The sequence below is a fragment of the Hyla sarda genome, chromosome 1, assembly GCF_029499605.1.
Source record: "Hyla sarda isolate aHylSar1 chromosome 1, aHylSar1.hap1, whole genome shotgun sequence".
NCBI lineage: Eukaryota > Metazoa > Chordata > Amphibia > Anura > Hylidae > Hyla > Hyla sarda.
This window is the reverse complement of record NC_079189.1, coordinates 511,716,780-511,731,114: the sequence shown is the minus strand read 5'-3', so window position 1 is coordinate 511,731,114 and position 14,335 is coordinate 511,716,780. Positions and strand designations below refer to the sequence as shown.

General features: G+C 42.3%; 1 protein-coding gene across 1 annotated transcript; it reads right to left on the bottom strand.

Annotated features, from left to right (window-relative positions):
• Positions 1–2,104: 2,104 nt before the first annotated feature.
• On the bottom strand, positions 2,105–11,011 carry GLRX (glutaredoxin). The gene is made up of 3 exons (XM_056552403.1): positions 10,716–11,011; positions 2,478–2,598; positions 2,105–2,206 (listed from the first exon to the last, which is right to left on the bottom strand). The coding sequence occupies exons 1-2, from the start codon at positions 10,920–10,922 to the stop codon at positions 2,485–2,487; spliced, it is 321 nt and encodes a 106-aa protein (XP_056408378.1). The 5' UTR covers positions 10,923–11,011; the 3' UTR covers positions 2,105–2,206; positions 2,478–2,484.
• Between the last annotated feature and the right edge of the window lie 3,324 nt (positions 11,012–14,335).

Genomic DNA, 14,335 nt, shown 5'->3' with positions numbered 1-14,335 from the left:
TTATTACTTCTATTAAAAAATCTTAATCCTTCCTGTACTTATTAGCTGCTGAATACTACAGAGGAAATTCTTTTCTTTTTGGAATGCTCTCTGATGACATCATGAACCCACAGCTCTCTCTGCTGATGTTATTATAATAATAATAATGCTTTATTTATTGTTGTCCTTAGTGTGATTTGAATCCAAGGCCCCAGCACTGCAAGGCAGCAGTGCTAACCACTGAGCCACCATGCTGCCCTTAGCATACATCTGCTATGCATGGTTGCTAAAATGGACAGAGATGTCAGCAAAGAGCACTGTGTTCGTGATGTCATCAGTGTTCCAAAAAGAAAGGAATTTCCTCTGTAGCATTCAGCAGCTAATAAGTACTGGAAGGATTAAGATTTTTTAATAGAAGTAATTTACAAATATGTTTAACTTTCTGCCACCAGTTGATTTAAAAAAGAAAAAAAGGTTTTCACTGGAGTACCCCTTTAACAGCAATATGCACAGAATTTGAGAGAGCTAATTTCTAATTCACACAAGAGACATATGGCAATAAACATTCTCACGTGCATATAACTGCCATAGGACATTAGACCCAAATCCTGCCTGTGACCCCTATTAATAAGAATAGGGTCTGTGCACTAGTCCTCTAAAAATTTACCCCTGGGGCAACTTGTTATACATTACTTACTTTAACTGACTTTTGGATGCATTTGTGTTTCTATCAATATATTTAATAAAATGTAAAACATTTTAACTATAATCTCTTGTCGCAGCTTTTGTTTGTGTTTTTTGGTCACTTTACTTTTAGCAAAAGAATAAATACCAGCAGAGGAAACAGAAACACTCTTTTTGATTTATTTTTCCTGTTGCTTTTGCTGAGATTTATTCACAATGGGGGAAATTTATCAATTAAAAAAAAAATGAAATAAGCAATGTAATTGATTGTTATGGGCAACTCAGCAACTTTTCCTCTGGACAGGTTTTAATAAATCTCCCAGTATCCCTGTTCCAACAACTAAAGCATGGGCTGAATATCGCCATCTATCCCCGATATCATATGTGACTGGCTGACTGGATAGTATTTTGACAGACAACAGGTACCATTCCTAAAAAGTACCCATGCACCCTTACAGGTGCCATATTATTTCTCCCTTGGGGATGGAAACATAATACACCTGTACGTGAGGGCTTAGTAATATGATACAGACTGTTTGGTAGGGTAACATGTTCACACCTGACAATCACCTGTCAGTCCACATCATTCTCCATCCCACAACGCAGAATTAGACCTTGTCCGCATAGGGCTGGTGTAGATTTGCGCCTCAGTCATTGTAGTTGCACCAAACCATGTGAGAAAATGAAAAGTCACACATGATAAATTCCTGACCACTGCAGGATATCAACTGAAATCGCCACTTGGTATGTTCTTTTTGAAAAGCCTTCTAAAGCAAAAGTTGCAATAAAAGTCTCTAAACAGCATCTGAGACAAACTGTGCAACAAATTAACCCCCCCCCATGTCTGTAAGAAGAGAAATGCATCATGGAAACTTCAGTTCCTTACATTTAAATCCTGTCCGGGCTTGCTGGGAGTTCAAGTTTTGCAACATCTGGAGGGCCACCAGTTTGAGACCCTTGATCTAAATAAAGGTGCAGCACAGAGCTGGGCAAGATAATTAAAGATAAAATAATTACTTCTGAGCTATGATGACTGCACCTCGTGAACATTCAGATTAGAGATGAGCGAACTTACAGTAAATTTGATTCGTCACGAACTTCTCGGCTCGGCAGTTGATGACTTTTCCTGCATAAATTAGTTCAGCTTTCAGGTGCTCCCGTGGGCTGGAAAAGGTGGATACAGTCCTAGGAGACTCTTTCCTAGGACTGTATCCACCTTTTCCAGCCCACCGGAGCACCAGAAAGCTGAACTAATTAATGCAGGAAAAGTCAGCAACCGCAGAGCTGAGAAGTTCGTGACGAATCGAATTTACTGTAAGTTCGCTCATCTCTAATTCAGATAATAAATGTGCCTACAGTATATGTCTTTTTATAAGGCTGATAAACCCCTGGAATGTAATCTAAAAAGTCATATTTAGAATAATTCAACAGAAGCGTGTTAATCAGTTTAATGCCAATTTTAATTGAAAAATCCAATAAATATTTAGCATGGCAACAATGTTACTTAAGACATGGAATTTGCACTGGAACCAGCCATAGGCTTCTGAAATGAAAAAGAAAAGTACATCAGAGTTCAGTATTTCAATGTGAAAAACAGCTTTCAAATATTGTAATCCTTTTTATATTACATCCAACGTAGAATTGTATAACTTATCATCTAGTTCAATATTCCACATTTATGTCAGATAAATTAGTAATGTAGCATGGGAAATTAGGCTAATTCTTTTTTCATCAGTGCATTTATCTAAAAGAATGTTATATAAAAACATTTATTAAGACAAACCAAAGGGATAAGAAAATCCTGCCCTAAATACCGTTTCATTACTCCAGGGCTCCAATCGATATCAGCAACTTCTCTAGCTCTCCACTGCCATCTAGTTGTGTTAGATCAGAACAGCCGCCAATGCATTTCTCTCCAATAAATATCCGAGGTACCTTGAAATGAAAAATAAACTCTCATATAGCTTATGTATGGTATTTTGTTTTGTTTCTTTGGTTATTTGACTATGGCCTCTTTCCCACAACAGTATTTGGGTATTTTTCATTAGCATATGGAAACCAATATCAGAAGAGTGTCCCAACTATGGAAACATGCAAATCTATTATACTTCTCTCTCTTTCACTTGGCTTTGGTTTGTAATTAATGACAAAAAATACTGACCTAAATGTTTGCATGTGAAAAGAGCCCAAAGCCAAATTTACAGAGATTTATTTCTGAGCATAGACCGGATACATGTGGTGACCACAAGGGTCTGTTCTGTGCCCTATTCTTTTTATCATGTTTATAAGTCAGAAGGTTTGGTAGGTAAGGTTGCTGAAGACAAAAAAAGTGTACAATACTGTTGCTATTCCTGGAGGTGTCCGTAACATGGAAGATGGTTTAGCTGGATACATTGTCAAAACATTGGAAATGGCAGTTTAATATTTCAAAATGTAAAATGATGCACTTTTGCTAGTAAAGACTTCAGAAGAGAAGGATTTCGGGGTAGTGATATCTCACAGCCTCAAAATGAGGCAACTAGGACAGCCAGGCTGTAGGGAAGGCAAATTAGATGCTTGAGCTGCATAACTAAAAGGTATAACTAATGGGAAGAGGAAGATTGGGATTCTGCTGTATAGAGCCTTAGTGAGAACATATCTGAAATACTGGGTTCAGTTCTGGAGACCTTGTCTTCAAAAAAGTCATGGATAAAAAAAGAACAGGTCCAAAGATGGGCTACAGACTGGTGGATATCTAGAAGTTATCAGGAAGCTGTCATCGCTTTCTTGCTGTCTGAACCATAAGTGATCAGGGTGGTCTTTGGTGGCTTCCTACTGGCCTTGATACACAAACAGAGGTCTATCAATGAAGGCTGGTAAGGCGGGATGAGGCTTCTAGGGACTGCCCCGATTAATGGTTTAGACAGCATGAAAGTGATGATATGCTTGCCCTTAACCCGTTCAGGACCCATGACGTAACGTTACGTCCCGACACCCTGGGTCTTAAGGACCCATGACGTACAGTTACGTCATGGGCAGTTCCGGTCCCCGCCATGCGCCGGACGGAGATCGGACCGGGATACCTGCTGAAATCATTCAGCAGGCATCCCATGCAAATGCCCAGGGGGGGTCATCAAACACCCAATCCCCCCACCCACCCGTGTCGCCGATCGCGGCAAATCGCAAGTGAATTCACACTTGCGATTTGCGCGATTACGGGTCTATAGTGACCCAGAATGTAAGGGGGACCGCGGGTGTCTAAGACACCCAGGATCACCCTGAAGCAATAGGAATGAGATGGCACGGGTGCCACCCCTCCTATCTCTGCTATTGGTGGTCTAGACGCGACCACCAATAGCAGGGCGGGGGGGGGGGGGGTTTACTTTCGTTTTCCCCGTCCTGCCCACCCACAATAGGCGGGGCAGGACGGGGAAACGACGGGGACCGGCGCCGAAGATCCACTTACCGATCCGGGCGGGCGACGGAGATCGGCGGGCGGCGATGACGTGCGGCTGGATCAGACGGAAGCCGGTGAGTTGCCTAGCAACATCTGGAGGGTACAGTTTGAGACCATTATACAGTGGTCTCTAACTGTAGCCCTCCAGATGTTGCAAAACTACAACTCCCAGCATGCCCAGACAGCTGTTTGCAAAACTACATATTCCAGCATGCCCAAACAGCTGTCTGGGCATGCTGGGAGTTGTAGTTTTGCAACATCTGGAGGGCTACAGTTTGAGACCACTATATAGTGGTCCCTAAACTGTAGCCCTCCAGATCTTGCAAAACTACAACTCCTAGCATGCCCAAACAACTGTTTGCTGTCAGGGCATGCTGGGAATTGTAGTTTTGCAACAGCTGGAGGACAGTTTGGAGATCACTTTGGAGTGTTCGCTAAAACTGTAGCCCTCCAGATGTTGCAAAACTTCAAATCCCAGCATGTCCAAACAGCAATCAGCTGTCTCGGCATGCTGGGAGTTGTAGCTGCGTACCTCCAGCTATTGCATAACTACATCTCCCAGCATGCCTTTCGGCGATCAGTACATACTGGGAGTTGTAGTTTTGCAACAGCTGGCGGCAGACTGGTTGGAAAATACTGAGTTAGGTAACAGAACCTAACTGAAGGTTTTCCAACCAGTGTGTCTCCAGCTGTTGCAAAAGTACAACTCCCAGCATGCATGGTCTGTCAGTACATGCTGGGAGTTGTAGTTTTGAAACAGCTGGAGGTTTGCCCCCCCCCCCCCCATGTGAACGTACAGGGTACATTCACATGGGCAGGCTTACAGTAAGTTTCCTGCTTCAAGTTTGGGCTGCAGCAAATTTTTTGCCGCAGCTCAAACTCCTAGCGGGAAACTCACTGTAACACGTCAGTGCGAATTTACCCTAAAAACACTACACTAACACATAATAAAGAGTAAAACACAACATATACACCCCCTTACACTGCCCCCCCAATAAAAATTAAAACCGTATTGTATGGCAGTGTTTCCAAGACGGAGCCTCCAGCTGTTGCAAAGTAACAACTCCCAGCATTTCCGGACAGCCACTGACTGTCCAGGCATGCTGGGAATTTAGCAACAGCTGGAGGCACCCTGTTTTGGAATCACTGGCGTAGAATACCCCTGTGTGATCCCTAATTTAGTCCTCATGCGCATGGAGCTCTCTCACTTCGGAGCCGTCGTATTTCAAGGAAACAGTTTAGGGCCACATATGGGGCATCTCCGTACTCGGGAGAAATTGCACTACAAATTTTGGGGGGGCTTTTTCTCCCTTTACCCCTTAAGAAAAGGAAAAGTTGGGGCTACACCAGCTTGTTAGTGTAAAAAAAATAAAAAAATAAATTACACTAACATGCTGGTGTTGCCCTATACTTTTTATTTTCACAAGCGTTAAAAGGAAAAAAAAGACCCCCAAAATTTGTAACGCAGAAATGGGGTACAGAAATACCCCATATGTGGGCGTAAAATGCTCTGCGGGCGCACAACAAGGCTCAGGAGTGAGAGCTCACTTTGTACATTTGAGGCCTAAATTGGTGATTTGCACAGGGGTGGCTGATTTTACAGCGGTTCTGACATAAACTCAAAAAAATAAATACCCACATGTGATCCCATTTTGGAAACTACACCCCTCACGTAATGTAATAAGGGGTACAGTGAGCATTTACGCCCCACAGGTGTCTGACAGATTTTTGGAACAGTGGTCCGTGAAAATGGAAAATTTTATTTTTCATTTGCATAGCCCACTGTTCCAAAGATCTGTCAAATGCCAGTGGGGTGTAAATACTCACTGCACCCCTTATTAAATTCTGTGAGGGGTGTAGTTTCCAAAATAGGGTCACATGTGGGGGGGGGGTCCACTGTTCTGGCACCACGGGGGGCTTTGTAAACGCACATGGCCCCCGACTTCCATTCCAAACAATTTTTTTCCCAAAAGCTCAATGGCGCTCCATGTGAAATTTGGGGGGGGAAGCACACATTTTTGTGAATTTTTTATTTTATTTATTTATTTATTTTTTTTACATATGCAAAAGTCGTGAAACCCGTGGGTTAAAATGAGGGTTAAAATGCTCACTGAATGTCATTATGAATACTTTAGGGGGTGCAGTTTTTATAATGGGGTCATTTGTGGGGTATTTCTAATATGAAGACCCTTCAAATCCACTTCAAACCTGAACTGGTCCCTTAAAAATAGTGAGTTTGAAAATTTTGTGAAAAATTGGAAAGTTGCTGCTGAACTTTGAAGCCCTCTGGTGTCTTCCAAAAGTAAAAACACATCAATTTTATGATGCAAACAAAGTAGACATATTGTATATGTGAATAAAAAAAATATATTTTGAATATCCATTTTCCTTACAAGCAGAGAGCTTCAAAGTTAGAAAAATGCAACATTTTCAAATTTTTCATCAAATTTTGGGATTTTTCACCAAGAAAGGATGCAAGTTACCACAAAATCTTACCACCATGTTAAAGTAGGATATGTCACGAAAAAAAAACAATCTCGGAATCAGAATGAAAGGTACAAGCATCCCAGAGTTATTAATGCTTAAAGTGACAGGGGTCAGATGTTCAAAAAAAGGCCGGGTCCTACAGTGAAAATTGGCTGGGTCCTTAACCCCTTAAGGACCGGAGGTTTTTCCGTTTTTGCATTTTCGTTTTTTGCTCCTTGCCTTTAAAAAATCATAACTCTTTCAAATTTACACCTAAAAATCCATATGATGGCTTATTTTTTGCGCCACCAATTCTACTTTGTAATGACGTCAGTCATTTTGCCCAAAAATCTATGGTGAAGCGGGAAAAAAAATCATTGTGCGACAAAATTGAAAAAAAAAATGCTGTTTTGTAACTTTTGGGGGCTTCCGTTTCTACGTAGTACATTTTTGGGTAAAAATGACACCTGATATGTATTCTGTAGGTCCATACGATTAAAATGATACCCTACTTATATAGGTTTGATTTTGTCGGACTTCTGGAAAAAATCATAACTACATGCAGGAAAATTAATACGTTTAAAATTGTCATCTTCTGACCCCTATAACTTTTTTATTTTCCGTGTATGGGGCGGTATGAGCGCTCATTTTTTGCGCCGTGATCTGAAGTTTTTAACGGTATCATTTTTGCATTGATAGGACTTATTGATCACTTTTTATTCATTTTTAAATGATATAAAAAGTGACCAAAAATGCACTATTTTGGACTTTGGAATTTTTTTGCGCGCACGCCATTGACCGAGCGGTTTAATTAATGATATATTTTTATAAATCGGACATTTCCGCACGCGGTGATACCACATATGTTTATTTTTATTTTTATTTACACTGTGTTTTTTATTTTATGGGAAAAGGGGGGTGATTCAAACTTTTAATAGGGGAGGAGTTAAATGATCTTTATTCACTTTTTTTTTGCAGTGTTATAGGTCCCATAGGGACCTATAACACTGCACACACTGATCTTCTATGTTGATCACTGGTTTCTCATAAGAAACCAGTGATCAACGATTCTGCCGGATGACTGCTCATGCCTGGATCTCAGGCACTGAGCAGTCATTCGGCGATCGGACAGCGAGGAGGCAGGAAGGGGCCCTCCCGCTGTCCTGTCAGCTGTTCGGGATGCCGCGATTAGCCGCGGCTATCCCGAACAGCCCGACTGAGCTAGCCGGGAACTTTCACTTTCACTTTTAGCCGCGCGGCTCAGCTTTGAGCGCGCGGCTAAAGGGTTAATAGCGTGCGGCGCCGCGATCGGCGCTGCGCGCTATTAGAGGCGTGTCCCGGCTTCACTATGACGCCGGGCCCGCCATGATATGACGCGGGGTTACTGTGTAACCCCGCGTTATATCAGAAGAGCAGGACCAAGGACGTACCGGTACGTCCTTGGTCCTTAAGGGGTTAAAGGGTTTAAGGGGTACTCTGGTGGAAAACAATGTATTTTAAATCAACTGGTGCCAGAAAGTTATACAGATTTGTAAATTACATCTATTAAACAAATCTTAATCCTTCCAGTACTTTTCTGCCTGTCCACAGTGCTCTCTACTGACACCTCTGTCCATGTCAGGAACTGCCCAGAACAGGAGAAGATCCCCATAGCAAACCTCTCCTGCTCTGGACAGTTCCTGACACTGACAAAGTTTTCTGCAAAGAGCACTGTGGTCAGACAGAAGAGAAATTCAAAAAGAAAATAATTTCTCTAATGATTTTCTAATAGAAGTAATTTACAAATCTGTTTAACTTTCTGGCACCAGTTGACTTAAAAAGAAATTAGTCTTCCACCGAAGTACCCCTTTAAAGAACTTAACAGGACTATCTGGAGGCAACAAAAAACCCTTTCTATGGTGCTGGGGGCGGTCTAAAAATACCTACTTACCTACAGTGGTTCCCCAAGTCTCCAGTATCATCCAGTCCCCTGCAGCTCCAGCAGCTTCCTACTTCAGAGAAGTTTTTTACGGCAGCGGCATCCTGCATCATTGATCAGGCAGTCACTGCAGTAAAGAGCTTGTCCCAGAAGTAGGAAGTAACCGAGGCTGCGGAGGACCGCATGATGTCAGAGTGGGTGCCAAGTGATATGTTTCCCTGGTATACATCTTGTTCTGAACAACACTTATCCCCTATTCATAAGAAAGGGATGTGTCACATCCCAGGGACCTGAGTCACACCTCTGAATAGAGAGGCAAGTCATGCATGTGCACTGCTGTTCCATTCATTGTCTATAGAGCTGCCAAAGAGTGCTGTACTCCTGTGGTTTGGGGTTAAGTGATTTAAGTAACTATACCCCTTCAACCCCTTAAAGCCAGACGTAAATGTACGTCCTGGTGAGCTGGTACTTAACGCACCAGGACGTACATGTACGTCCTATACATAACCGCGAGCATTGGAGCCGATAGCAGCCAGGGACCTGCCGGTAATGGCGGACATCCGCGATCGCGCAAATGTCCGCCATTAACCCCTCAGATGCCGTGATCAATGCAGAGCACGGCATTTGCAGCTTTGCGGTCACTAAAATGGATGATTGGATCGCCTGCAGCGCAGCCGTGGCAATCCGATCATCCAGAACGGGCCAGAGGTCCCCTTACCTGCCTCCGCTGCCTTCCACGGGTCTTATGCTCTGGTCTGCGATCGAGCAGACCAGAGCAGAAGATGACCGATAATACTGATCAGTGCTATGTGCTATGCATAGTACTGAACAGTATTAGCAATCAAATGATTGCTATAAATAGTCCCCTATGGGGACTATTAAAGTGTAAAAATAAAAGTAAAAAAAAAATTGAGAAACCCCCTCCCCCAATAAAAAAACGTAAATTGTCCCATTTTCCCTATATCACCCCCAAAAAGTGTTAAAAAAATATTTTATATACATATTTGGTATTGCCGCATGCGTAAATATCCGAAATATTAAAATAAAATGTTAATGATACCGTACGGTGAACGGCGTGAATGTAAAAAAAAGGTCCAAAATAGATGCTTTTTTTTTTTTATAACATTTCATTCCCAAAAATTTTTATAAAATTTTTTTTTTTAAAGTTTTATATAAGCAAATATGGTATCACTAAAAAGTACAGATCACGGCGCAAAAGATGAGCCCTCATACTGCCACTTATACGGAAAAATAAAAGTTATAGGTCTTTAAGATAGCCAAAGGCTGTCCGGGCATGCTGGGATTTGTAGTTTTGCAACAGCTGGAGGCACCCTGATTGGGAAACACTCTTTTAAGGATATATTCATCTTTTATGTAAGTAGAGACTGAATGTACTATGTAATACTATTGATCAAGGACAGTTTTTTAGCCAACTTTCCCGATGAAAGGACCTAAAAGGTCTTGCAAGCTTGCACTCTGTATCTTCTCAGTTATCCAATAAAAAACGTACCATCACTACTCCACTTATCTCTTACATATCTACGGCTAACACGATATCAACTCATCTGATTTTAGCATTCTTTGGGATGCCAGCAGACATTGCAGTTTGTAATGTTCCAAAAACACACGTAAAAAACAAACAAAAAAAAAAAAACACCTTTAGGGTCTATTCACACGTACAGTATTCTGCGCAGATTTGATGCGCAGGATTTCAAGCTGTGTTCAGTCATTCTGTTTACACTGAAATCTGCAGCAGAGAATCCTGCATGTGAATAGTTCAAAGAACATTTATGTTTGCTGACAACACGCATGCGTTTTTGATTAAAAAAAAAACACGTATGCTATCACATGCTGTTTCTTTTAATAATTTAAAGCATTTTTTTTTTTTTTTTGCGGAACTTTATAACATTCCATGTCTGCTTCAATATGGCTTTTGTGCAATAACTTAACATAATATCAAGAATCTATTACTCGATTTCCGTCTGTGCTCTGAAGCAATGCCACGTCGTGTTTTATGCAATCTATTGGTGATAGATTACTTGTGTTTTGTACTCTATGGTCTACATACAAGCACACACCCTCCCTAGTAGCTATGTATACACCTAACCGGAAAGAAGTGACAGTGGAATTCATTACCTGCAAACTATGGATAGAATCAGCCCAGTCCTGAACTTCTTAATTTAAGGAATATTAAATAGAAATAATTCATTGTGTGCATCCCATTGAACTCACCGTTCTCTCTCCAGTGGTCTTTAAGAAGTAATCTTGTAGACTGCTCATGATATCCAGATTGGCGATATTAATGATTTCCAGATGTCCCTCCTTAAACTTGTACTTCTTCAGAATGCCTTTTGCTCTGATACAAAAAGGACACGAGCTCTTCTCAAACATGGTCACTTTGGATGGGGAGAGTTTGCTCTGGACAAAACTCTCAGCCATTGTTGGAGAAGGAGAAAGAAGTTCCTTTGTTACCAAGTCAAGAGGTAGCGAAGCAGTAGTGAGGGGCAGAAGGGTTGTGTAACTGAGTCCAGGAGGTGGGGGGAGGAGGATTCTGGGTGGTGGGTGGATTTATTTGCTGCTCAGTTCATGTTCTTTTTAACACTGTCCCTTCCTCATCCAGCTCAGCCTGTTAAACCACTTCTATAATAGCTATCCTACAAAAAGTAGCATAAAACCGCACAGAAGTGATATTGCTGATAAGTCACTGCCTGCTGCACTAGGATATTATTACACAAAGTGTCCTTTTAAATATACACTGACACCGCTGAATCAGCCACCAAAGTTTTATTGGGTTGATCCTCTCAAATAAAAAAAAAGTGCACAGAATGTTTTTGAAAGTGTCCAATGGGGTCAGTAAGCATGTACAAAGAAGCACAAAGAGACAAAAAAAAATATTTCTCCCCATAGGGGCAATTTATGAAGGATGGTGTAGATGAACAATTTTTCTAGATTTTATTTTTGAATTTGTGCGGTGCGGTAATGTGTACGGGCGACAAATGTATTAAATGGTCCCATGGCACGTGATCAATATGGTGCTAGTACACATTTGTCTGACACCTTAGTACACCACTTTGTATGGTTATTCCACTTTTTAACCCGTTGAGCCAAAATGTACGACTTTCTACAAATGCCAGGTCTGGGTGGTGTAGATTTGCGACAAATTCATAATAAATTCGTAACCACTGCAAAAAATTAAAACAAAAAAGGCAACCATGCTATGGTATAGCTGCACAAGTTTAGAAAGATTATCTAAAGCAAAAGTCACAGTGAAAAGTCTTAAAACAGCAACTGCGACAAATCATGCAACAATTCAACACCAAAAAACAGGGTAAGGCTAGGACTCCACTGAGGTTTTGTTCTAGCATTTTTTTTTATTTTATTTAAAAAACGCCTGAAAAACTGCCACTGAATTTTCCTGCATTTTTGCGCCGACAATATTAAAATTGCGAACATGTATAATTTTTTTTGTGCGTAATGTATTAATACCATATATTATGTGTAATGTATGTCTTTTTTATGTGTAATATTGATGTTACTGTCTTTTATAAAAAATTTTTTAGGTATTGTATATTTCCCTCAGTACGGCACTACTCCCATCATGGAACAGACTCATGATGGGAGTTGTAGTACAGGGGCTGAGTGAATGATGGCATTTCCTGACAGTGAGAACATGCTGGGAGTTGTACTTGAGTTGAAGGTAGCGGGGAGCGATGCAGAGACGAGCATGGCTGACAGCCCCAGTCAGAGGTAGCGGGGGTGTAAAGTACTGTAGTAGGGGACTCTGTATGGGCGGCTGAAAGAGGGGGGGGGGGGGATAATGTTAGGAAATTATGAAAAACGCCATATGGCTCATTGGATATTTTTGGGGTATTTTTGAAAAAAATTCCTAGCCCTGTGTGCAACTTTTCAATTTGTCACATCTGTTGTCGCAACTATGCTAACTGAGGTGCAAATCTACACCAACCCTGACTTTGCTTACAAAACTGACTGCAAACAGCATTATTAGAAAGTTGCACATTTTGTTGCATAATAAAAAGGCACACAAAAAGTCACAGGGGGTACGGGTACCATAATAAGTGATGTACTGAAGTAAGAAATATGATCAGCACCAGATTTATTACCATTCCCTGCACCATGCAATAAGTTTGGTGCAGGTACCATATGAATTAATGGGGTAAGGTTAAGTAAGGTTTTCTTTTTCTGACCCCAAAAAACACCAGAAAAAAACGCCATGGCATTTCCCTGCATTTAGTGTTTTGTTTTGTTTTTTCCTTTTTTTTCTGGCATTTTTGCTTTTGAGTGGAAATTGCATTTTTGGCCCCCTTGGCGTTTTTTTTTTTTCAAAATTTGTTGGGTACCCCCCCCCCCCCCCCCCCCAAAAAAAAAGGATGCTGTAGGGATGGAAAAAATTGCATTTAACAAAATTTATATTTTTTATAAGGACATTTTTATTAATTTTAAAAGGGACCAATTTATGTTGGTGGACAGGGACCTAAAATATGTAGCTGACAATAATGTAAATGTAGAAAGGGGCCATTTAATTGTAATATATTTTTTCTAATATTTTTACTAAACTTTTTATTAGTAATGTATTTTAATAATGTGTTTAACCCCTTAAGGACACAGGGCGTATCCATACGCCCCCGCTTCCAAGTCCTTAAGGACACAGGGCGTATGGATACGCCAAGCGCATTTCGGGCCCCAGCCGCTAGCTGGAGCGGAGCCGGTGCCGGATGCCTGCTGAAATCGTTCAGCAGGCATCCCGGCATATCGCCCAGGGGGGGTCATTATGTCCCCCCATGTCGGCGATTGCTGCAAATCGCTGGACAATTCAGTCCAGCGATCTGTGGCAGATTCTGAGTCAATCGGGTCTCCAGTGACCCGGAATTACTGGCTGATCGGGGCCATCAGAGACGGCCCCGAACAGCCATTGCCAGCAGAGGTGAGGTGGCACTGGTGCCACCTCACGATCGCCCTGATTCGTCGACCGGTTTCCCAGCCGACCAATCAGGGCGCCTGATGCGGGTGTCACTCCCGCAACCCACTCCGCCCCTCTTCCGGAGGACGTGAGCGGGTGCGGGAAGAAGACCCCGGGTGCTGGGTACCCCGATCCCCAGCGTCCCTGTTGGGATCGGGGCCCCAGGAGCGACGGCAGCTGCGTGGAGCAGCAGCAGGAGGTGAGTGACAGCCTCCTGCTGTTGCTTAGCAACAGCTCCCAGCATGCAAAAAGGGCATGCTGGGAGCTGTAGTTATGCAACAGCAGGAGGCAGACCACCACAACTCCCAGAATTCCCTTATGGGCATGCTGGGACTTGTAGTTTTGCAACAGCTGGAGGCACATTTTTTCTATGGAAAAGTGTACCTTCAGCTGTTGTATAACTACAACTCCCAGCTTGCACAATCAGCTAAAGTGGTGGTTGCATAACTACAACTTCCAGCATGCCCGTTGGCTGTCGGTGACTGCTGAGAGTTGTAGTTTTGCAACAGCTGAAGGCACACTGAGTTAAGTAGCAAACCAGTGTGTCTCCAGCTGTTGCATAACTACAATCCCCAGCATCCCCAGCCAAAGTAGTATGCCTCCGGCTGTTGCATAACTACAAGACCCAGCATGCCCTTCCGCCGTCCGTACATGCTGGGGGTTGTAGCTTTTGCAACAGCTGAAGGCACACTGGTTGCAAAACACTGAGTTTGTTACCAAACTCGGTGTTTCACAACCAGTGTGCCTCCAGCTGTTGCAAAACTACAACTCCCAGCATGCACTGATAGACCGTACATGCTGGGAGTTGTAGTTTTGCAACAGCTGGATGTTTCTCCCCCCCAATGTGAACGTACAGGGTACACTCACATGGGCG

Excerpts from the sequence above, each read along its gene's own strand:
- GLRX (XM_056552403.1), bottom strand. The coding sequence starts at position 10,922 with ATGGCTGAGAGTTTTGTCCAGAGCAAACTCTCCCCATCCAAAGTGACC. Across the intron at positions 2,599-10,715 it reads AGACCACTGGAGAGAGAACG|GTACCTCGGATATTTATTGG; the intron begins GTGAGTTCAATG and ends TTTCATTTCAAG.